At 34.1% G+C, this 26,275-nt stretch overlaps 2 protein-coding genes across 5 annotated transcripts in view; one reads left to right on the top strand and one right to left on the bottom strand.

The window, feature by feature from the left end:
• Window positions 1-496: 496 nt before the first annotated feature.
• On the top strand, window positions 497-17,698 carry LOC140043932 (SEC14-like protein 2). Of its 3 annotated transcripts, XM_072088424.1 has the most exons (12): window positions 497-578; window positions 2,520-2,589; window positions 3,100-3,143; window positions 3,519-3,578; window positions 4,720-4,908; window positions 5,091-5,247; window positions 5,751-5,834; window positions 6,171-6,277; window positions 6,645-6,787; window positions 7,112-7,275; window positions 7,520-7,633; window positions 16,764-17,698. In XM_072088424.1, the coding sequence occupies exons 1-12, from the start codon at window positions 525-527 to the stop codon at window positions 16,775-16,777; spliced, it is 1,200 nt and encodes a 399-aa protein (XP_071944525.1). In that variant the 5' UTR covers window positions 497-524; the 3' UTR covers window positions 16,778-17,698. The 3 variants fall into 3 exon arrangements, with proteins under 3 accessions (XP_071944525.1, XP_071944524.1, XP_071944526.1); XM_072088423.1 differs by lacking the exon at window positions 16,764-17,698 and having other exon boundaries at window positions 7,520-8,565; XM_072088425.1 differs by lacking the exons at window positions 2,520-2,589; window positions 16,764-17,698 and having other exon boundaries at window positions 515-578; window positions 7,520-8,565.
• Window positions 17,699-19,000: 1,302 nt separating this feature from the next.
• LOC140045437 (huntingtin-interacting protein 1-like) overlaps window positions 19,001-26,275 on the bottom strand; it is a 31,404-nt gene continuing 24,129 nt past the window's right edge. The window contains exons 21-26 of one of the 2 annotated variants that reach the window (XM_072090334.1): window positions 26,009-26,161; window positions 25,573-25,673; window positions 25,223-25,452; window positions 24,699-24,874; window positions 23,860-23,882; window positions 19,001-22,063 (exon numbers count right to left, since the gene is read on the bottom strand). In XM_072090334.1, coding sequence (XP_071946435.1) covers window positions 23,871-23,882; window positions 24,699-24,874; window positions 25,223-25,452; window positions 25,573-25,673; window positions 26,009-26,161 — 672 coding nt within the window. In that variant the 3' untranslated portion in view covers window positions 19,001-22,063; window positions 23,860-23,870. The remainder of the gene's footprint in view (window positions 22,064-23,859; window positions 23,883-24,698; window positions 24,875-25,222; window positions 25,453-25,572; window positions 25,674-26,008; window positions 26,162-26,275) is intronic. The other variant, XM_072090333.1, reaches the window with a different exon arrangement.

Here is a 26,275-nt window from a genome sequence, read left to right as displayed (position 1 = left end):
CGTTGATGGCGTCCTTTGTAACAACAATTCAGAGTCGTATACAATTGTTCTCAGTGCAGTCTGTATGTTTGTTACATCATCTGTACAAATTATATTTTATGCGTGTTATATGATTGATTTCTTTACCATATTTTGACAACAGTTATATTATGTTTGCATTCTTCAGCTCATAATCCTAAAATATGACGTCAGTGCTGATTACAGATGAGTGGTAAACACAATAATAAATTAATCTATTATTCGGATCTACTATATTTTAGATAAAAAATAACTTTACCGTATCCAAACTTTATCAAGTGTGAATTATTGTTAGTTAGATTTTCATAATTGTTTAGTAGGCTTCATTCCTCTTTTTAGAGGGTTACAGCTTGTCAGGATTCAAGTTCCAGAGCCAGTGACTTAAGTTGTTTATCACTGAGGGCGTCAGCAAATTTAAAAAAAAAGTGACATATCTATTTATAGATATATTATTATTATAACACTATGGTATATTTATTGTGGTGGTATACGTAGAGAAAATAACAATGAGTGGCCGTGTAGGAGATCTTTCGGAGCAACAACAGAAGAAGCTAAATGAAGTAAGTGTTAGTATACACAGGCTGGGTAGGATATGAAACTGTGGGGATGGTGACGAAGGCTGACAGACTTAGACCGCGGAAGGTAGTGGTAATTTTAAATGGTGATACGTAGGCCTATACCTACTACTACTATAATGATTTTTTTTAAGAGCTTAATTTTGCATAGCGTACAATGCGAAATGATACATTTATTGATATTATGAATCGGGTATTACTTAAATTAATTAGGCCTTATTGGTCACATATTGTTATTTAGCTGTGCTAATATAGGCCTATATATAAGTAGGCCCTACCTATACTTAGTAAATTAAGGTCAGACCTTTATCTTTTGCGCCATTTGTTAATTACAACTTTGATCCGCATCAATACTAATAGGCTTGCAAAATAACAAATATATATCATATCATATGATCATCATCATCATATTTTGATTTCCACCGGCCATCTATTAAGTATTAAATAATACAAAGAAAACAACAATAATTCGCTCACATTATAGGCCTACTAGGCCTAGGAATATACAGTTTTATTACGGTAAGCTACTCTCGACATGACAGCGACATAGCCTAATTATCCTATCGGCTGTTTATTCTTTTTTAAATGAGAAGTAAAATCGTTGTTGTTCTGAATATAATGGTTTATGTTGTTTCCTTATACACATTATGTAATATTATAGGTTCATTAACCTTACTTAAGTCGAGACTTATATAAGAAATACGGAAGTAAACTCCGCTCCTATTCCTGGACCCGATGACCGATGCCAATTCATGGTTAATGAAAGTAACAGTTCAGCAATGTTCATGTAGGCCTACGTCAGAAATTGGTACATCATCAACAGTGTATGCCGATAGCGGCATCAATATTATTACTTAAATATAATGCTGCCTTGCGTGTCACACGCGAGAACCAGATGCTCAAAGAAATACAATGTAGCATTCGAAATAAACACGCAAGTAGGTCTATCCCAGATTATCAATATAAATTATATTCTCTCTAAATGTTATGCAAATTCATTTTGATGCGCTGCCTATTTAGCCCTATGAGTATGTATACTGTATTATAAGCCCTTGGCTTTTATAATGTAGGCCTATGCTATCATTTTTAGACTTGTTCGACTTTTAATGTAATGTCGGTTTTTTATATATACAAGAATATTAAAGTCTGGACAATTATTATTGAAAAAAAGCCTAAATTTATTATTTGATAAGCTATATTAAACACGAGCAATACAATAATTATAATCTAAGTTACAATTATCAACTTATGAAGTGATAATATTGTGTCCATGGTACCCTATTAAGTGGTATGGATTACTGCTTTGTGTGGATAAAGCAACTGCTGTAATGAAACGCATTAAATATTAAAAGAAAAAAACCTTGAATGTTAATTTCTTTTTAATAAAAGTCCGGGATTTTTATATTCACTGGACAGGCCACGCTGGATAAGTATCCTTACGATATCCCTTAAACTCTGTCTACACTATCAAACAGAGCTTTAGACTTTGGAACAATTACCTATTGATCAATTTACTATTACATGAAAAAGGTTACCATTTAAATTTGACATTTTGTACGTGCATGGGTTAGGCTACTGTAAACCATTCCCTGACTCCCCCTCCCCCCAGTGATCAAGCGAAGAAGACCTTCTGGTAAAAAGCGAAAGGTCATTCTCAGTATTGGCGCAATAAATGCAAGCAAGCTTTAGCAGACGATAAAAATAAATGAGCCAGTTGCTATTACATTAATCTGCCACAGCTACTTTGCTGGTACAAATAGGCTTATTTATACACTAAATAGCTTGTTATGAAACGCCAAAAGCGCAAGAATAAATAGAACTAAACAATGGTTCAATTACAATACTGTAAATGAACAAGAATTACATTTAAACGATTAGTTGATTTGCTTTTAGTTTCACACTATTTAAATATTTTTTGTCTTATAGTTTCGTCAAAACCTTTCTGATGACCTTTCACCTCGTCACGATGATCATTACCTTCTGAGATGGCTACGAGGTATTGATAAAATTGATAATAATAAATTAATCGATCACAATCAATCAATCAAGTGATTGATCGATTACAAAACTAAATCATCAAGCAACCACCCAATTTAATAATATTAATACAAACGACCATTAAATCAATTTCTTACTGCCCTGATCAACCATATATCAGAGGATCAGTAGATGAACAAGAAAAAAATGTAATAACAAAAGTTAACTGAGATCATTACACAGTAATGGAGTGGAGTAGCGTTGTGGCTTGGTGGTTATGATGCTTGGCTACCAATCTAAGGGTCCTGGGTTCAAGTCAGGGTTTTTTTCTCATGACAATTTACAACTCCACTCCCAAAGACTTAATAATAAGTCTTTGTTTATGTAGAGCATCTTGTTTATATGTTTGTCTTGTGAAATTATTAAATAGTTTATCCATCCTGTAATTGGCGGGTTACTCGCTGTTGGATGAGTATGAAATAAAATAAAATAAAAATAATAACATAATGAACGTATCATCTTATTACAGCTCGCAAGTTCGACCTGTCAAAATCCGAGAAAATGTTAAGAGACGTGAGTAAAAATAGACACAATGAGTACAAATAGACACAATAAGTACAAATAGACACAATGAGTACAAATAGACACAATGAGTACAAATAGACACAGTTAAAACTGTTTTATTCAATGTAGTTAAGATGTTTATTCATTGGTGAAGTAAAAACAAATTCATGAGTTACAATAGACTGAAGAAGTACTGAGAAGTTAGGTATCTAAAACAAAATATAATCTGTACTTATTTGTTTGTGGAGGTTGTTTTTTTTAAATAAATGAATTGAATAAATTATTTTACCGAATGCGTGTAATCGATATAGCGTGTAATCGATATAGCATATAAAAAAACCTATGAATACGCCTAAGAAAAAAGTCTTTAATTCATATTCACAGCATCTAATATTCAGAAAACAGATGAATATAGATGGGATTCTAGATTGGAATCCGCCCGAGGTAAGCTATGCTAACTAACATGGAGTAGGTAGAATAATAAGGATGAGGATAGCGTTACGATGATAGGAGCACAGTGCATGAAATGATCGTATACATGACGAACATGGATAGTGTTGTATACTACATGTTTATTCCGTGGTGATGATGGTGTGGTAGTATACGACGTGGTGATAATGAGGACGGATGGTGATAATGAGGACGGGGTGGTGATAATGAGGACGGTTGGTGATAATGAGGACGGGGTGGTGATGAGAACGGAGTTGTGATCATGAGGAGGGGGTGTGGTGACGATGAGGACGGGGTGGTGATAATGAGGACGGAGGTGGTGAAAATAAGGACGGAGTGGTGATAATGAGGACGGGAGTGGTGATAATGAGGACGGGAGTGGTGATAATGAGGACGGGGTGGTGATGAGAACGGAGTTGTGATCATGAGGAGGGGGTGTGGTGACGATGAGGACGGGGTGGTGATAATGAGGACGGAGGTGGTGAAAATAAGGACGGAGTGGTGATAATGAGGACGGGAGTGGTGATAATAAGGACGGAGTGGTGATAATGAGGACGGGAGTGGTGATAATGAGGACGGGAGTGGTGATAATGAGGATGGGGTGGTGACGATGAGGACGGGGTGGTGATGATGAGGACGGGGTGGTGATGATGAGGACGGGGTGGTGATAATGAGGACGGGTGGTGATGATAAAAAGAACGGTGTGATGATAATGAGAACGGGGTGGTGATAATGAGGACGGGGTGGTGATAGTGAGAAAGATGTGGTGATATTGATATCGTGGTGACAACGAGAGTTATGATGAGGACGAGAGGTGGTGATGAGGAAGAGGTGGTGATGAGGACGCAGGAGTATGGTGAGAAAGACACGGTGTCAATGAACGTGGTGAAAATGAGTACGAGAGTGATGATGAGGACGAGTAAGTGGTGATGAGGACGAGAGGTGGTGATAAGGACGCAAAATAATTTCAGATATGAAAACTAAACACGTGCGTTACTATCTGTAGAAACAACTACGATTTTAATTTTATTTTCGATAAGTTGACTGACCGGGTATAGGCCTACCACATACAATAAGCACACACTAATAAAACATTAGGACTATACTAATTATTTTCAATTTCCTATTTTTCTAGGTTTTGCCAAAGTACATGCCGGGTGGAATATGCGGGCATCACAAAGATGGGGGTATCATCTGGATCGAACCGTATGGGCGTATAGATCCAAAAGGCATAGTTCGATCTTGTAATAAGTCGGATTTTGTCCGATACAAAACTAAATTTTGTGAAATAATATTGAAAGATTTTCAAGAACAATCGAAAAAGGTAAACAAGACGACGACGACGATTCTGCTTAAAAGAGAAAGTTTTGTTGGCACACATAGCGTGTCATACTTATATTCAATTCAAGTGTTCACATTTATTTAGCAAAAACATGAATCTTCATATACTATTAAATCAGAAACGTACGTCTCTGATCTAATATTATTATAATTTAATTTTTTTAGCTTGGTAAAATTGTTGATGACGTCATTGTAATTGTTGATCTTGATACAATTGAATATCACCATATATGGCAACCGTTAGTTGATGCGTACAATGCCGCTTTTACAATGTTTGAGGCCAACTACCCAGAAGTACTTAAAATATGTTTTGTACTAAATGGTAATCTATATTTTTCAGTATACTATAATATTTATTGTGATGATTTGCATGAACTGAACTAATTCGACAACAACACTACATTCAAATTTAGAGGCTAGGCTTTAGGCCTATTATGTTAATCTAACTAACCCATCAATACAAACTTCTAATTGTGTTAAGCTCTGTATACACTATCAAACTTTATGTGACAAAAATTGGATGTGCCCATATATGGACCTGATGATGTCACATCACTACCATATGTGAGCATATCACCACCATAGTTGGGCACATCACACTTCTAGTTTGATAGTGTAGACAAAGCTTTACTCCACGCTGCGCTCGACGCAAATATTTATAGTGCTGTAAACCAAATTCTGTTTACAACCAGTCTGGAGTTATTAATAACACTCTTGTCTAGTTTTCTCTTTGATGCTCAATCAATTATGTTTACCCCTTTGCATTAATGTTGTTGTTTGATTGTTTGCCGAAAGTAAAATAAAATGCATATTTTCAATTTACAGCTCCAAGTATGGTATCTGCGGGTTTCAGTTTAATCAAACCGTTTCTAAGTGAAGACACAACACACAAGATCAAATTCCTCAAAAGTAAATATTAAATATAATATTAAAAGAAGAGTGGATGGATATACAATAGGCCTTGTCATTTTGAAACTATATCTATTTTACAAGACACCGTAAAACTGTATCGAAACTGAGAACAACTCGACCTTAATCTCTGTCTACACTATCAAACTAGCTAGTTTGAAAAAAAAAGTCACATCAAATTTGATAGTGTGGACAGAGCTTACACACGACGATAGATTGAAAGCACACAATAAGTATATTTAGGTAGATTATTTTGGGAGACTAACATAATGTTTATTATAAGTGTAATGTTCTAATAGCACATTTGTGTTACTTAACTTATATTATTACCGACAGGTAATCAATTACAGGTTTTACTAGAGTATATCGATCCTGACCAGCTACCAAAAGCTTACGGAGGGACAAGAACAGATTCAAACGGTTGTCCGCAATGTAAAGATGAGGTATGGTAGGCCTAATTACTATAATAATTCTGACGAAGATATGACAAATATTACTATGGCAAAGATAAATAAAATGACGACGAAGATATAGACGCTAGCAAAATCCTCGAGCAAAAATTCTTTAACATAAAACAAATTTATCGAAAACACACCGATGTACGAGATGCGCCCGATGTACGAGATGCGCCCGATATACGAGATGCGCTGCGATGTACAGTTTCCGCCCGATTTACGAGATGCGCTCGATGTTCAAGATGCGCCCGATTTATGAGATGCTCCCGATTTGCGAGATGCGTGAAAGAGATGGCTACTCTCGTGTGTGCATTTACAGTTACAATTTACTTTATAGTAATTATATTTCTTATAGATATGTTGGGGTGGCAAAGTACCTCGATCGTACTACGTCAATAAAGAATTACAAGAAATTGAAAATTTGCAAAAAGTATCAATACCTTCTAAATCGTCACATTACGTCAAACTAGAGATAACAGAAGAAAACTCAGTTATAAGGTATGTACAAAAAAGCCTAAAGCTCTGTCTACACTATCAAACTAGCTTGACAAGAAAAAGTATGATGTGCCCAAATACGGTGGCGATATGCCCAAATACGGTGGCGATATGCCCAAATACGGTGGCGATATGCCGCAATATGGTAGTGATACGACATCATCATGTCCCTATATGGTTACATCACATTGCTTTGTCACATAAAGTGTACCCAAGGCTGTAAAAGAGTCCTCATTACGCTACGGGCAACAACAGTACTCTTTTCAATGTTAAACTTTATCGACAATGTCAACACTAATCGTACTTCTTTATTCACATTTTCCTCAGTTGGGATTTCAATTCGGATGAAGCAATCATATTTGGAATATTTAAGAAAAATAAAGCTGAAAAAGAGAAGGAGAAAGATTTGAAAATAATCCAGTCAAAAGCAAAGTACAACTCAAACCAAGTGCCAGAATCAGGGAAAATAGTCTGTATACAAGTTGGACTGTGTAAGTAACGCAACGCAGGGGAGTTAACCAATGACAAGCGACAGTTCTGATAATCCATCGCTTGTGATTGGTCAAACTATTTGCGTTTCGTTTACGTTCTTGCCTATACGTTCTAGTGGAACCAAGCTTCATGTATGATTTTAGACTTAGTTTAGGCACGATAAGTTATAGTTTGCAAGTTGCTTTTGGGTGCGAATAAGAAAAAAGAAACACATTTAAACTAATAGTGTTCTTCTTTGTTTAGATGTGCTTACATTTGAAAATACCAACATTCTACAGAGTAAAAGTGTAAGATACAATGTTGAAGTGCGACCACCAATGAATGAAAACACGACAAAAGCAAAGGAACACTGCAACGAGACCTCCGTTCACCCGTCGTGCAATCACTGTAGCGCCATTGGCTGACAGTCTACATTATATTCATGATATTAAAATTAGAATTTGTTGTACAACATCCAATCACAGTGGAGCAATTACTGTATTGCTATTGGTTGAGAGTCTACATTATATTCATGAGGAAGGTCAGAGTCTACGTTGTATTCATGAGGAAGGTCAGAGTCTACGTTATATTCATGAGGTGTACAAAAAAGCCTATGGAGAGTCTACGTTATATTCATGAAGTCTACGTTATATTCATGAGCATTATTTATGCTGTCCAATCAGGGGGTTTGTGTACATTTTCCTGCAACCACCATCGTACAACGGCATAAATGAATCAATAATACTTTTAGTTTTACTTGAAATTTGAAAACTTTATTATTAAATATATCTCCTTTTTTCAGAGGTAACTAGTCTCTAGATGAGGGTAAAACAATGCTTTATTGATATCCTGAGAAATTTGATCGTAGGCCTAGGCGGAATTTTAAAGTGTGTAGGCATACACAGATAGAGGTTAGGCCTAGGCCAACTGTTAAAATATTTATTATAAATGATCTATAAAAACAATAATTACATACTGTTCATGTGTAAAATAAAAACAGTTACCCATTTTCTATTTATAATTATCTATAGGCCTATTAAAAGATACTTTTAGTCTCACATCATATATTAATTAATGTCCCGTAATTAGTACTTTTTCAATGAGGTAGGCCAGAGAGAGGTAGTATACATTTTAGCAATTACAATTAAACTTTTTCTAATTGTTTTTTAAAATGAAACGTGAATGGAATTCATCACATTGAAACTATATTTCAATTTTCAACACATTAATACCAGGGAAGATAATACAGTATAATAATAATAGTATTAAGTTTACTGTACATATTAGCATAAGTACAGGCATAGATTTTATTCCACACTATTTGTTGTGGATTGAATTGTGAAAATTGTATTATAATAAAAAACTAAATGTGCAAACCTCTATACAATCCTTTTGTTTTTCTTTGTCTTCTCTAACAAATTAAAAAATTAAGATTAATTTAAAATATAAACAGAAAACGGTTCGAAAGTATTACATTGCCAATGATGTACTTGAATAATAATAAACAATATACCTGTAGTACCGACGTATAGGATTCAACAATTTTGTTGCCGTTAAACATTATTGAATTGTAAAAATTATATTATTAATTAAAAGTATGCAAGCATAAAATAAAAATAGTTTTCTTATGTGTAAACTTCTACACAATCCTTTGGTTTTTCTTATTCTTCTCTATGTAACAAGTTAACAAATTAAGAATATTAAAATATAAACGGTTCACAATTATTATTTCATTGCCTCTTAGCAATACAAAACTATTAATGTAAAATAAAAGAGTTATCTCATGTGCACAGACTTCTGTAGACAGTAAACTTTTGTTTTTTTCTCTTCTCTATTAACAACTTAACAAAATAAATATAACTCTATGTGCCCTCTAATGAATCTTCGTATTTACATTAAATTACATTAAATATTTACATTTTAAAAATGTTTAAAGTTATGCAATCTTGAATTCAGTAATGAATGAAAACAGTTTTATGTGTAAAATCAGACTTATAAAAGTCACTATCTTGTTCGTGTTCGGGTAGAGAGGCTATAAACTCAGAGGAGGAATATAAAATATCCTCCCTTTTCACCAAGAAAAAATGGATGAGATGAAAAAAGAGGAATGCAAAAGTTTGAAAATCAGATAATTAGGATGATAGCGTGGAATGATATATTTAATGAAAACCGTAAGGTTAGAGTCCATACACTGTGCAAGTCCAAGATGCCATTTTGGCTCTGTGTGTATGTGAGACGCTTCATACCCGATGTCACCTCATTATAATACTACTATATATACTGTATACTATTTAAATATGAAAAAAGAGTCCATAACTAATCTAAATTATCGACAATTTCTTTAAAATGTTCAAAATTATTAAAGTTAATTGTTTTAAGGCCTTTTGATGTAGATTTCTTGCTTTCTTCGCACCACGTTTTTTTCTTATATTTTTTATGGCCATGCATGGGTTTGGAACACAGCGCACAAATTGGAAGGGCCTCTTTTCTCTTTTTTGTTTTCAGAACAATCTCACCGGATTTTTCTTGTGTACGTCTTTTAAACATGGTTGACCTTGCCCATGACGTCGTTGGTGCTTGTTCCACTTGTGTACTAGTTGGTAAGGTCACTGTCACTGGAGCTGTATCTCGTTTTGAAAATTCACCTTTCTTTGTATCACTCTCGTCAATTCTGTTTTTCATTTTTTTTGTTCCTGCCAAACACTCAATTTCTGGGTAAGTGGTTGTTTCTGGCCAGGAAGTTTCAGGCTGTGTCGCTGGGAATTCAGGTGCAGCCGGCAAAGTTGTATTTGAGATGCTATCCATTTTCTTTGTGATGTATCTGCTCTGCTCAGTTGATCCGACACTAGCAAGTGCTTGCTGTCTCTGTATGAAAGTTCGAATACATTTCAAGTTAATATTTCCCAGTGGAATACCAAGCTTTCCCAGCACAGGATCACCAATTACAAGCTGTTGTAAAGTCTGATAGCGCTGCAGAATCAGTGTATTGCTACTGTACTGTAACCATAAATGCTTTATAATGCTAAACATTAAACGATTTCTCTGCACATCAATGCTCTGCGCAGGCGTGAAACGATGGCGATGCTTTATTCGCTGCGTTATGGAAGCTTCTATCTCATCACCCTTTGTTCGCCCATACATGGTATTTCCCCATTGTGTTTTGTAAGCTGTGCGGAAATGTTTGTAGCATTTATCATGTGAATCTAGGCTATCCCACATTTGAAAAATCTCTTTTCTCTTGTTTGAAGGTATTATAGGTAACTTGTCCAAAACCAGGCCTACTAGCAAGTTGCTTAGAATTTCTACCTTTTCAAATCCCTTGAGATGTTTTTTACTCATACAGACATCTTCCTGTGAAATCGTGATCGATACAAGTTAAACTAACATGAAATAATTTTTAAATTCCCCATTTAAAGTATACAGGTTTGCATTGTAATACAAAAAAATAATGAAATCAACTTACACTTGAAGGATCGTGGGACTCCGCTGCTTCCTTAGATGTATATACAACATGACATGGTTTCATATGGTTGTTGAACGTGTCAGTTTCGGAATCATAACCAGCATCAATACCATCGCCATCATCCAAATCAAGGCATACTTCTTCCTCCATACTTGGGCCTGTATCTTCTAAATCCTCAACAGAGCAAGCTGTTGACTGGTTAAACAAGTACTCAAGACCAAGTAATTCATTTGTTGCCTTTGCAGGAACGCGGAAATTCTTTTCCTCCTTTTCACCAAACAGCTTCTCGCATCTTTTGTTCAATCTTTCCATTAAACTGGTCGAATATGCCCTATGCTGACGTCCTTTTCTGCCGAAAACTGATTCTGCTTCCCTATCAGAGTTCCACCTTGCGATTCCACTCAATAGATACACCTGGAAGGGTCGTGCTGCACAATGAGGACCTGAAAATAAATATTTTTTTAAAACTTTTTGGATACATAGAACTTTATCAATCAATATTTTTATCTATAGTTCTTAATTTGTAAAAATTTCCATATTGGTGATAGCTTCTAACATTGTATACAGTACATGCATAAACTGCAGTATTATTACTAACCTGGTATCATTTTTGGCAGATGACTATGAAAACCTTCAAGGCTGTTATTGCCACGCATGCATGTGTAATATGGAATGTCAATTCCATTCTTCAAACTGATCTTCGCTACTCTATACATGGGCATGTTCGGTGGATCCTGTATGCACTCTAAGTGACGCTGTTGTTGTGTCCAAACCTCGTCGATAGCAGCATCAGATTTGAATAATGGTACTCCATTTTCATCGAGGCCAGCATTACCTTTTAAAGTTTCGATGGCAAAGTCCAGAAGCCTAAATGTTTCTTGGCTGCCCTGGGTAATCCTACGCACGTAGTGTTTTACAGTCAATGATGAGATACGCTGGTGTATCAACTCTGTATCTGATAACCCACTGTAGTTGTCGTCAGAGCCTGCACGAACAGCTTTTACCAAGAGGTCCATATCTGCCTTGTTATAAGCGAACACGGCTCCTGCTAAAGCGGACTTAAAAAGGCCAAACTTTGGATGACTGTCGGTACGAACAGCAGCATCAAATCTGTGCATCCAGTGCCAAGCATCAAGCCTTATCACCATTCCATTGTCCACCCAATCTTTAAAGAGGACTTCTACTGATGTTGCACCATGTTCACGGCAACATCCTCTATCTATATACATAAGCTGTGGTGCATCTTCTCCTGCCAGCCTATAACGCTCCATTACACCATCTGCCATGGGTTTTAGCATTTTGGTCGATTCCTCGCATGTGAAAACAAAACTTACAATTTGGCTATTTTCATTACCAATGTTTGTACACCATTCGGCAGTCCCTCGTCCTTCACCTGACAATTTTTTACATATCTAAAATAAAATAAGGATTACCATTAGTTGGATTTAGAGGGGGAAAGTTGACGCAATTTACCCTCATCCTTGTATTTGTACCAAATTTGGAAAAATGAAAAATTTAGGATTTAGGAGGATTTCATATTGTATTTTATATTCTGTTTGGATGAAAGTGTTTTACCTTTTTAGTTGAATCAAATTTCAGGACCTTTCCAAATGTTGAGAGAATTTGTGTTCTGTATTCTTCTACTTTATCAGCTTCACCCAACAAAAAAGCATGTCTTAAAAGTCTTGGTGATGGGAGTTGCCAACGTTGCTTTGGAGCTTTGAATTTTGTACGAAATGAAGAAACAATGCTTCCAGGCTTTAACAAGTCCATTAGCAGAGTTGTGTACATATCCTTTCTGTTTAGATATTCATCGCAATGATTCTCTTGGACTTGACGCCATACTTTTGCCATTGTGTTGCCTTCAGTCCGATCTTTCATGAGTTGCAGCACTTTCTTATCTACACCACGACTATGAAATGAAAGAAGAGTGTTAATTTGAGTACCGTAAATGTCTTGCTTTCAAATAAAAAGAAAGTAATATGTAAATTAATATTTAATTGAAGAGTAAATTTTGTAACTAACTTACCAAACAGTAAGTACTGCAGGAAACATTGCCTGATGTGCTGGCGTCAATTGCGACAATATTGATTTGTCCCAAGCTAGGAATCGACCCCATTTAGATGAGCTTGATTTACCTATTGCTGATGCTGCCTTGTTGCAAGGACCACAAGCAAGAACTTCAGTCAGCATACTATACCAACCATTGATGTCACACACATGTCTACATTTGCCGTGGTAGCCACTTTTATACAAAAACACCTGCTTATCTTTACCAGGACAATCTGTTCGAGGACATCTTAGGCTGTACTTCCATACACCAACTGGGCGCCAAAAGAACAGTCTGGATCGAAAAAAGGCATCAGCATTTGGAGGACTACCACCAACATGACCTGGACTGTCTGGAGGATAAAACCACATTCTGTCTGTTTTCAGAACACGACGGTATTGCTGCGCACCATTAATGTCTGTGTACATCTGAACAGGACCAAACATTCCCCTATCCTGGTCATTTTTTAACCAATCACGGTCTTCAGGTGGTATAGATGCTTTGGTGGTATTATCTTCCCAGCTTTTGCACCATCCTTCATAGATAACCTGCTGTGAGTTAAAAAACACACAAGAACCAACATAATAATGATGATGTTAATGATAATAATAATAATATATTTTTAAAATATTTGCTTGAAAATAGTATGAGTCACAGATAATATAGATAGTATAACAAATTAAATAAAACATTAATTACCTGACTAGAAACATTTCTAATGTTAGCTTGTCCAGGAGCCTTTTGTTTAATGTTCGTACTATGCTGTGCTGTGCTTGTTGATGGCTGTTCATCTGCACTAACAAAATTAGCAGTTTTCTGGAATATATCATTAAAAAAAAATTGACAATGCTTATACATACTTTGGGATGTGTAGCAAATGCTAATATAACAGACATTCTTGAATTAATTACCTGACTAGAAACATTTCTAATGTTAGCTTGTCCAGGAGCCTTTTGTTTAATGTTCGTACTATGCTGTGCTGTGCTTGTTGATGGCTGTTCATCTGCACTAACAAAATTAGCAGTTTTCTGGAATATATCATTAAAAAAAAATTGACAATGCTTATACATACTTTGGGATGTGTAGCAAATGCTAATATAACAGACATTCTTGAATTAATTACCTGACTAGAAACATTTCTAATGTTAGCTTGTCCAGGAGCCTTTTGTTTAATGTTCGTACTATGCTGTGCTGTGCTTGTTGATGGCTGTTCATCTGCACTAACAAAATTAGCAGTTTTCTGGAATATATCATAAAAAAAAAATTGACAATGCTATGTACACACTTAGGGATGTGTAGTAAATGCTAATATAACAGACATCCTTGAATTAATTACCTGACTAGAAATATCTGTAATGTTAGGTTGTCCAGTAGCCTTTTGTTTAATATTCGAACTATGCTGCATTTGTTTTAAATATTTTCTTAATGGTGGTCCTAAAACATAAAAAATTTATTTTAACAAAAATCATTAAGGGAATTTTTAAAGATTAATGCAAACAATGATTGCTGTATAATAATGAAATGTATTTAAATAAAATTTGTTTAAAAAAAAAACAACTTATTTCTGGTAATGCATTAATTCATACCTGAGTCGCTTGTGCTTGTTGATGGCTGTTCATCTGTACGATTGGTTTCATCTTGTTCTAGTCTAGCAGTTTTCTGGAATATATAATTTTTTTTTAAATCAGTAACAATTTATAATTCAATTTTTTATTTACAAATATTTACCTACAAATATAAATATAAGACAATATTTGTTAATCACCTCATCCTCATCCTTTGATAAAATATACAATCTAAATCGTTTCATGGTAGCTGTTGATATGTAGTTAGGTTTTGTGAGAATCCATTTCCTTACAGAATTGTAAGCCTGTTTTGCCAAATCATCAATTTCTTCTAAAGGATTGCGAGTCTTGTGACGGTTATACAGTTCCCACATCTCAAGGTATGTTTTATCACTAAAGCCAAACTGACCGTATATGCAGTAGTCTATATTTTTCTCCAGATGAGAGCTTACAGGAGGAAACATTTCGGCATACTCATAAAGCATATCCTTCAGCCAGCCATCCCGTATTTCGACTTTGCGTCCAGGGTGTACTTTTTCTTTTAAATGTTTGTCAATAACACTAAAAAAATTTAATATTGAAAATGTCTGTCAATATTTAAAAAACATAATCATACAAGAAAAGTAACCAACTATATCAATACTGGTTCACCCCATTTATAAACAGTATGTTAACTATTTTCATTAAAAACATGTGTCATTTGTACTTACTATTTTGCATAACCAACATCATTCTCTAAAAGCCATCTGAAATTTTGGTTGCAATATTTCCCAAATGGAATGACCAGTTCTCCAAGGCATTGAATTCTGGATGGGTTAATAATTTGTCTTGATTGTTGTAGTACCTGTCTAGCCGATTCGAAACCAGTTTCTTCTTTGAATAATCTTTCTTTTGAAATATCCAACGTTTTCTTTGACTTTGCATATTCATAAGCTTCACGTGTGCATGACAGAGTGCATTGCTGTTTATTGGCTGGGATATTTTTATTATGAACACGCAATTTTGGAAGCATTTTCATTTATTGGACTTCCTATATTTTGAATCGGAAATGAAAAATGTTATAAATAACAATAATGTCTCTTTTCAGAAATTTAAAAAGGTTTGTAATAAAAATGATTCTAAGAGAATTCTTAACATAAACTGGCTGAATGTGCTTACATAAACATTGGAAGAACATTATAATCGAGTACCAACATAATTATTATTAAACTAAAAATATTTCAAAAATAAGTATATGACGCATAAAAATGTATCTGTTTTTTAATAAATAATTATTCCCCTTGTATGTCAAGCAAAATGGCAAAAAATACTTACTTTGTTATTGACTGAAATAGATTGAAGATGAAGGCCTACAAGATGAAAAATATATTATAAATATATAAAAATATATTATAAATAAGAAATGGTGAAATATACTGTCATCATAAAGCATATCCCATTTCAAAAATGTTTTTACATTAAGATATTGTCAGATGTTACAAAGTGATAAAAAAGTTATTGAAATCTGTTACCTGAAATACATTTACTTGTAGCATAGGCTGACTGAAATCTTTAATTGTATTTATTGCATCGCCATATTTGTCTGTACCCCGACACATAGAATAGCAGGTTACTTTGTCTTTGCCCGTCCATATAGAAGTAAACCATTAAATTACTTTTAGGGGAAAAAATACATTATTTCATAAATTATTAAATAATATAAAAATCAATTTAATGCAATGGGTTTAAATATTATTGTTTGTATGGTATAGAATTAAATTAAATTATACCATGGAGGTATAACTCCATGATTATACTTTATTCATTGGATTGGATGGTGTCTGGCAAGTAGGCTGCCGCAGGAGAACACAACTTCAAGGAGTACGCCTACCACCAGCCCTACTACTCTACTAGGCCGACAGGCTACAAGTATAACCATGGTCGCCATTGTATAAGGCTTGCTTGAAGCAGGGAGTCTAATTACAACTCCCTACTTGATGGAAGCAGGAGGGAGTCTAATTACAACCTTTGCTTGCCGTAGCAAGCCGTAAGCTCCACTGTGTTATCAATGTTTAACCAGATTATTTGATTACTAATAATTGCTGAATGCTTATGTAGTTGGAAGTTCCAATTTTATGCAGTTAAATATTCTTTAAAAATTTACCAAAGTTTAGCATAAAATCTTCCCTTGACAGCTCTCAGGCATGTAGTACACACATGTGTTGCTCGCGACGAACACAATGTTTTGATGAAGATGCTCCGCCTCCTCATTACCATAACTACGTAATCCAACGTAAACCAATCACAGTTCATTTATTGTAGACTGGTGAAATTATTGTAGACAATTGACCAATCAAGTGTAGACTTTTGTAGACATAGGCCAATCAGAGGACGATTATTGTAGACTCTGAGCTGCATAATTGCACTACGATCGAGACCAGGTCTGCAACGGCATAGTGCCTTAAGAAAATACGTAGGCTACCACAAGTGGATACGTCAGTGTCACGAACTACCGGTTGAATGACGTATGCCTACCTCTGTTCTCTCAACGCCGACACCCATCATCTTTTATACATTTTTTACGAATGGTTGTTGGACCAAACAATTAGCTGCATCTAGTAAGGCTGTTGATAGTCTTGATTTAACTATAAACCAATGATTAGTAGTGCACATTATTATTTGATAGTCTAGTATTTATGTTAAAAAGCTAGCGTGTTAAAATATTAAAAAGGCCATAAAATGCACATGTCTCACCTTTGTACTACTAAAACACACACTACATGTAGGTATAATAACCTACTGTACATACAGCAAGCATAGAGAACGCAGTATGTCATTGGCCATCTAAAACTCTGTCTACACTATCAAACTTTATGTGACAAAAAAGTGATGTACCCATATATGGACACGATGATGTCATATCACTACCATATTTGGGTACATCACTGCCATATTTGGGTATATCCCTACCATATTGGGCACATCACACTTTTTGTCAAATTAGTTTGATAGTGTAGACAGAGCATTACTTAGTTGGTCGATTTAGATGAAATAAAGCTTTTTAATGGCAAAATTAAACTACTTTAGTATAGGTCATTGTTTCTCACCTGTATACCAGCATTCACAAGTTGCAGAAGTCAAATATTAAATAGGCCTACATACGTAATGGATAACTTGAGAACGTGTGGTTGATAATATGTTATGCTTGAGATAGTTGACAGACCTAATGAAAATATGGTTCAATGATCGGTTATCAGGAATAAATAAAAAAAAAACTGTTCTCAATAGTGCTATTTTAAAGTGCAATTATTGTGGGTTTCTTTGCGTATATTTAGGTTTATTACTTTATTTGTTATCAAATAAATAAGTCATTTTGATCCAGCTGTTGCAGAATTATATGCACAAACACAAGAAAATAATTACCATTACTAATTGTCTACAACCAAAAATAAAACACTAATAGCTAAACACATCAACCATTAAAACGTTCAATGGTATCAGTAATGACCGTATACGTATATCAATACAGTTAAACTGTATCTCAATATAGTGTGAATGTCAATAGAGACATACAACGATAATAGGTTATGTTGGTTTAATTATAGTGTTCGGTCTTTTAGATTGGTTCCCACTAGGACGCACGCAAGAACGTTAACGCAACGTAAAGCTTGGTTCCCACTAGCGACGCAACACAAGGACGTAACGCAACGCAAGTGAATTGACCAATCACAAGCGATGGCTTATTCGCTTTTGATTGCTAACTGTCTATAACTTCGCTTGTCATTGGTTAAAACGCTTGCGTTGCGTTTACGTCCTTGCGTTACGTTCTAGTGGGAACCAAGCTTTAGATTGGTTCCCACTAGGACGCCCGCAAGAACGTTAACGCAACGTAAAGCTTGGTTTCCACTAGAACGTAACGCAAGGACGTAAACGCAACGCAAGCGTTTTAACCAATGACAAGTGAAGTTATAAACAGTTAGCAATCACAAGCGAATAAGCCATCGCTTGTGATTGGTCAATTCACTTGCGTTGCGTTACGTCCTTGTGTTGCGTCGCTAGTGGGAACCACGCTTAAGTGCGTTGAACTAATGACAAGCGACAGTTCGAATAATCCATACAACACTTTGCGTCAATACGTCACTGCGTTGCGTTCTAGTGGGAACCACGCTTTACTTACGTCCTTGTGTTGCGTCTCTACTAGCGGGAAATAAAAAATAATCTACAACATTTATCCATTTGCATTACTGCACATGAAGAACGAACATCTGTGGATTAGAACTCGTTACCGTATTTCCTAACAATACACCAATGGTAAATGCTTGAATCTAATCATTTCGTTCACTCATGATTTTACATTCTTAAAAGGTAAGAGGCTAAGCGCCTTCGTGCTCTACCTTTCGAATGAAGCCTTATCCACGTGATAACCGTCTTTATCATACATTTTCGTCCGACTTCCATTCCACCGATGCAACGTCATTCATGGTAGGAATTTTCGTCACACCTGGTTATGCAAAAACACCCCTCGACAGCTTGCCATAAAACTGAAAACATTTTATTCAATTTCTTTTACATTGGTAGCTTGTGCTGAACCAAAAATTCACTCATGGTTTGGCTTTACGATAGAAAGCTGCGTTCTGGTGTTTCTCTTTCTTTGGCTCCATAAAAAAATGACAAATAAATTCAACAAATATTTTAAAATCCCATTCATTTATTTCAACGTCATGTCTACGTTCACACACAACCCTGATCCGGCGGCCGGACGAATAGTGATGACACAATTCGGTGTGTACCCTGTACATTTGTGTTTATACCGGCATCGGTACGGATCCGTGTGAAACGTAGCTATATCTCCCGGGGTTTACATATTATTTATATAGAAAAAGAATACAGTACTATTTTATTTATGCGATGCAAAATGTCAATAAAACTATTTATAATAATATAATTGATAATAAATATGTGGAGTGCCTATGTACTAATCAGACATAAACGTTGTGTTTTGTTCAACATTCGGATAAATAGTAATATTTAATAAAATATAATTGTTGCTACTAAAATACAATAGTATTAAGTGCACATTTACTGTAGAAATAAGTTTTACTTAAATTAACTTACATGCTCGTCTGAATATGATAATGTGGGTGATAGTTAGGCTACACAATTAATTAACGACGACTTTGTGATGGGCATGGTCTAAAAATACTAAATTAAGGCCAATTTATACAGACGAACGGTAACGGTAACGGTAACAAAAATACAGAATCTAATGTTATTCCTTATGACCATTTACACACAATGCGGAGCCCAGATACAGAATCTACGTGGGACAAACTACGCGGTTTTCCGCTCTCAGGGTAGATACATAATACGTGGGACAAGTTACGCGGTTTTCCGCTCTCAGGATAGATACATAATACGTGGGACAAGTTACGCTTTTTTCCGCTCTCAGGATAGATACATATAGTACGCGGAACAAGCTACGCGGTTTTCTGCTTACCGTTACCGCTCGTCTGTGAAAATTGGCTTTTATGGTCAGATCTGCCAATATACATTATAGGGGTGTAGTCTTTGACCAAAGACAACGTTTAAAACGTTCTGTAATTTAAGTGTTAAAAGTGTACATTATACAAACTTTGTTTACGATTATATCAAATCATAGAGAAATATCTCTATGATCAAACTCATTTCAGATGTTTACAATGATTTCCAAGTACAATGTCTATTTCATAAATAATATGACTATATAACCAAATATAGCATTTTCAAACTGATACCGAAATATATAATATGTTTATTATCATCATTAACTACAGGTATCATGTCTGGAGTACATCTAAACTGTGTGCATATCTGAAACTAAGAATTATGCAAATAATAAATAATTTCCTATTGTAATCAAATTACATTTTCATTATGGTTGTTCAAAAACATTTGCCAATTTTTCAAAATATAACGTTTGATACATAAAATAAAATATAATTAAAATTAAAAGAAAATCGAAATCATCGCCAGCCGCAACGCACGCTTGTGCTTAGGTTCTTAAAGTTTAATTCTTTTTTTTTTTTCACTTTTTAAGTTTTTACCCGACAAAAGTTTTTCGTCACAAATTTTACTTTAACACTTACTGTTCGCCGTTCATTTAACACTTAATGTTCGCTATCAATTTAATATTGTACGATTATATGATTTAAATGAATAGTTTAAATGAAAATCATTTAAAATGATGTATATTTTTGGCAGTAAACACAACGATGTCTTATTTAAACATTTGTGCAATTTGTATTAGCATTGTAAGATAGCAAAATGACCATTATGCTTTTGGTTAGCACATTCCTCAAACAAAGTACTTTTAAAACAAGTTTTTCAATTATTTTTTTGATAATAATTTACGAGAATAAACATAAAAATTGTCCAATTTAGGCTAAAAGGTGAATAGACTTTGTGAAAACAAACTAAAATTGAAGCATATATTATATATTTATACTAAATTACTTAATTATGATTTGGGAGACTTCTGATTTTTCTTAAAGCAGAAATAATATTTCAAATTTTATATATATCTTGATTAAAAATTAATGTCAGTTACAAAATGTTTACTCGAGCACAGACTATTTCAATTATTTGTTATCTAATGTTTATGATTATTTTGTAGAATTTGGGAGAACATACTTGAAATTGAGTAGACCCTTCTTAAAATGTAACAATATTTAAAGTATATGCACTGAGGGAGGGTTAGGAAGCTTTGCAATTTTTTTCTGGTTGTTTTACTTTATCATTTTGATTGAGCTTTTTGCTTTTTTATTTTGTATCTCCGTTAATATCCAGCCACTGATACCCACATCAATGTAATTTTTTTTTAGTTATTTGCGTATGGAGAGATGATGCTACTAAAATATCTGCGCAAATATTTTTTGCTATTGAGATCCAGCCACTAATACCCACAGAATTGTCATCTTTTCAGTATTTTTATTAATATTTGTATGTATGGATATAGCTACTAAAATCTCAATAGTTTGATATTTTTATTAATATTTGTATGTATGGAAAAATTTCAATAGTTTTCCTGTGCAATTTTGTGTCACTGTTTAGCCTATTTTGTTAAGTTATATATATTTATTTTTTGAAAATGGCTAAAATTAGGAATATACCACAAGCGATGGATTTTGCAAAGTTACACACTTCCTGGTTTTCTATTTACTTTCATTATTTCAAATAAGCACTTCATTAAATACATAGTTTTTTTTTTCTTCAGTACATGATCCTACTTAACATAATGTTACCCTAAAGTAATATATCAGAATGTATTTACAAAAGTTATAAAAAGATCCTTCACAAAAATTGTAAGATATTTATATATAAGTGAAAGAGTGTTTGACCAGGTCAAACCAATCTACTGCAGTCACTGCAGTAATCACTGGTTGTTTCATAAGCACTGTCCCATGATGACATTTGGAAATACTGTATGGTGAAATATACCAATGAATTTCAGCAAAAAAGGGTAGAATTCAAACCTAAAACACCATTATGAGCACTATACATAGTAAATATTAATTACTGCAGTACCACTGCAGGTGGTGTGATACTCAACAACAGTTACTGCAGTAGATAAATCTAACCATAGGGATATATATAATATTGGTATATTCTTCTCTGTACATGTCTGATATCAAAGCGCCCTCTGTGATTCATTCTACAGCTCACAGGAACTCTTCTTTCGCTTGTTGCAACATTGATTGAAAGTTTTCTCCGTTCTACAGAAAGAAAAGAGAAAATTAATTTTTAAAATTGGATACAATGAAGAGTAGTTTAAAGGCAAGAATAACCGGATGATGGTAAGACCAATTTACACAGACGAGTGACATTATTGGGTTTAATAAGTTGATTCATCAACTCCTCTAAACCTGTTTAATGTTGGGCTGGCCAAAAATACCTGAACACCCTTGGGCTGGCCAAAAATGTTTTCGGGTAGCAATTAAACAGTGCAAAACATTGTTTTTTTAGTCTTTTGAGTTTTGAGACAATGACACACTTTTTTTAATATGGTAAAAATATAGTATTGTTAGTAGTAAATAAAACTAAACAAATGTGAGTAGTTGTGTGACTAAACAAAATACATGCAAATAATAAGTGCAAGAAAAATAAAACAAAACTTGGGTGATAAATAAAAAATATTTTAAAAGGAGCAGAATACAGTTGCATAAGCATTCAAACTGGGGTGATAAGGATGGTTTGTATTTCGATTCAATTTAAAGTATCTAAAGCTCTGTCTACACTATCAAACTTTATGTGAGAACAAAATGTGATGTGCCCATATATGGACATGATGATGTCATATCACTAGCATATTTGGGCATATCACTAGCATATTTGGGCATATCACTAGCATATTTGGGCATATCACTAGCATATTTGGGCATATCACTAGCATATTTGGGCATATCACTAGCATATTTGGGCATATCACTAGCATATTTGGGCATATCACTACCATATTTTGGCATATCACTACCATATTTGATAGTGTAGACCGAGCTTTATTGTCTGTCCTGTCACATAAATGAATTGGAAAGTCCTAATATGAAAGCAGCAAATGAAAGTATAACAACATGAAATCATAATATTGACAGTAACACATGAATTAATATTATTAAATTGACATTAAATAATCATAAATTAATGAATGTATAAACAAAGTGAAGACTATGAAAGTTGTGTCTTAGACAATAGAAAGTAATATAAATAATGCAAGAAAGAATTAAGTACTTTCAAAAGCGCGAGATAATTTATACACCAAAATGAAAACAAAGCAATAGATAAACTTAATAACGTAATGATTTGGTAAAACGCGTTGTTTGTGATCGACCACAAATAAAAGTTTGTGAATGCATTATAATAAAATGACAATACACAACAAACAATACTACTAAAAGTAACAATACTTTAGTAGTAGTAGTAGTAAAATGTGTAAATGTTTGTAAAGCTCCGTCTACACTATCAAACTAATTTGACAAAAAAAGGTGTGATGTGTCCAAATATGGTAGTGATGTGTCCAAATATGGTAGTGATGTGTCCAAATATGGTAGTGATATGCTTGAATATGGTAGTGATACTGTATGACATCATCATGTCCCTATATGGGTACACCAAATTTGTTGTCACATAACGTTTGATAGTGTAGACAAGAGCTTAAGAGTGAAAAAAGTAAAAGTCAAATTCTTTTCACTCTTAATATGAGTATGATTTAACATCACTGTTTCTTTTTCTATAGCCATCTTGCTTTGCGACTATTCATGAAGAGGCCGCTATATATATACGTAATGAATAAACTAGGATGAAGAATACCACACACCAATGAATGATAAACATTAAGCAGTAAACACAGTATACAATTACGGTGAATCTACAGCAAAACTACATCAACTACAATCTATCTACTGACATTAAACTGCAATAAAATTAACATTACAATCCATATAATGTACAGTATAGTATATAATGTGTAACTCTAGTATAGCAAGCTAATACAACATGAAGCATTTAAACCAACCTTTAATTAATCTAGCTTTTGGTCTATGTAAGAGGAGGAGGGAACAAGCAATGAAAAAAGAAGAACATTTTATATTAGCAATTTCAACAACTTTTTCTAAAAAGCAATGAGTACAGTTTGTCAAAAGCCACATTTAAAAGTTTTGGTGGATTTGATACGTTGTTTTTATTTCCCTAAAATAATTGTTTGAATGGTTGCTATTCCAGATGGTTTGAATTTGTTGCTAAAGCTCTGTCTATGCTATCAAAATAGTTTGACAAAAAAATGTGATATGCCTAAATATGGTAGTGATATGACATCGTCATGTCCATATATGGGCACATCACATGTTTATGTCACATAAAGTTTGATAGTGTAGACAGAGCTTAATAGTATGTTGTCAAAATACTGTTTGTGTTTACATTGTTTTAAATGATTCAAGATGATAAAGATGTATTATCATGACAGCTTTTGCTACAGAAAGATCATTTTTTGCAGCTAGAGGGTAGCATAGCAGACAATTGAGAAATAAGCCAAAATGTCAATTCATTCATGATAACATAAATAAAAATCAAAAAGTATTATATATTATGATAAATCTGATGACGAAAATTTATTAGAAATCATATAAAAGAAAGGAAAATTATATTGTTTGTAAAACTCCACAAATATGTCTTGAAATTATAATTTTTCCTTCTCAAACTGTATTTAAACAGGATTTTAATGGACAAAGATTGAATAAATTTCTTGACAATCTTTTTTAAAAAATAAAAATGCGATTAATAATTAGTAGAGGGGGGGTCAGGTTTCAAACTATTAAACTATTCTCTAATAATTTCTACGCCTGATCACTTCCTTACCTCTTCTTCTTCCCATCCCTCACTGACTCCAGCCAATTGATAGTGCCTTCTCCTCAGCTCAGCCAGTTTGACACGTTCCTTGTCCAACAGGCTCTCTAACTCAAGCACTCGTACCTGAGAGTTCATCTCATTTCTCTTTGTCTGAGTGAGACTCATTTTTGTAAAATCTGTCACATCTAAAAGTTCAAAATAATCATTGAAACAACTATTGATAAAATAATTTAACACTTGTGTGCAAATTTTTTTTCTGTATAGACCAAGAGGTATGAGTATTTTTTGGTATAAACACATTTTCCTTTTGTTTTGCCACATAAATTCACTGATAGAACTTTAACACCAGTCCTTTCTAAAACTTTGTCTAAACTATCAAACTGTATGTGACATAAAAATGTGATGTGCCCAAATATGGTATTGATATGACATCATCATGTCCATATATGGGCACATCACATTTTTTTGTCAGTTTGATAAAGTAGACAGAGCCTTAGACAACCCTTCACACCAACAAAAAATGTTTAACATACCTCCTTCCTCCGTCAATTGAGCACCAGACTTAGATGATGCTACCACGCTTGCAGTAGCTTGTGCCACGCCCTTGGAAGCCGTAGACAATCCCTTCAAGTTTTCACTCTCTTTGTGTGCTTTAACTCTACTGGCCGCCACAAGCTGCGCCGTAGAGGCCGCTATTTCGTGCGAACACACAACAAGCTCTTCAAATTTTCCTTTACGTTGCATAACCTTATCAGCTGATTCACTGTAAATAAAATCATAGTTTATTTTTAAAGAAAAAATATATCATTCTGTAACAGTTTGGCACTTTCTACAGCCTAATTTTTGCCATAACAATTTGTTGTCTTTTGTTATGTAAACTTACACAAGTTGTGTCGCTCCAAAGCCGACAAGCTTGGCAGCAGATATGAGGCCTTCTGTCCAACGATGATGACGCTTATAAAACTCTTTTGTTGAAGCTGTTCCCTGAAAAAAAAAAGACCCATGGTAAAACTTTAACAATTTTCATTCATTCATTTATACACATTTATTCAGTTATAACAATAATAACTGGGGCCCGCACTAGAAGCAAAGGCTTGTCTCACGAGGGACCCAACAATACATATATGTATAATACATGAAAAGAAATATAAAGAACAATAAAAAATAAAATAACAAAGAAAGAGATAAAATATTGAGCATAACAATAGTTATGTTGTTTAATTGGCTAAAAGGTAGCATTTTACAGATTTTTTAAAAAACAGGGAGATAATTCCATAGTTTTTTCTACTCTAATTAGAGTCGGTATTGCTTATACATACTCTGTCATTTGAAACAATCTCTCTTTGTAATGATTTTGATTTCTCTATTAGGATTTTGATCGCTTTCATCAAGTCCGTGCAGGAGTCAAGTATTCTACTGTTCACCTCGAGTTTAACGCCGGTGTCAGCTTTCCGTGAGTTGTTAAGCATTTCCTAAAAATATAATAAAATACTATTAATAAAATAAACAGCTTTTGAAAACTCACCTTTTCAACAAATATTTTCACTCCAAGAAACCGTATTCAATTCAGATGAGATCCATACATT

The sequence above is a fragment of the Antedon mediterranea genome, chromosome 3 (assembly GCF_964355755.1).
Source record: "Antedon mediterranea chromosome 3, ecAntMedi1.1, whole genome shotgun sequence".
Classification (NCBI taxonomy): domain Eukaryota; kingdom Metazoa; phylum Echinodermata; class Crinoidea; order Comatulida; family Antedonidae; genus Antedon; species Antedon mediterranea.
This window is presented reverse-complemented; position numbering and strand designations above follow the sequence as displayed.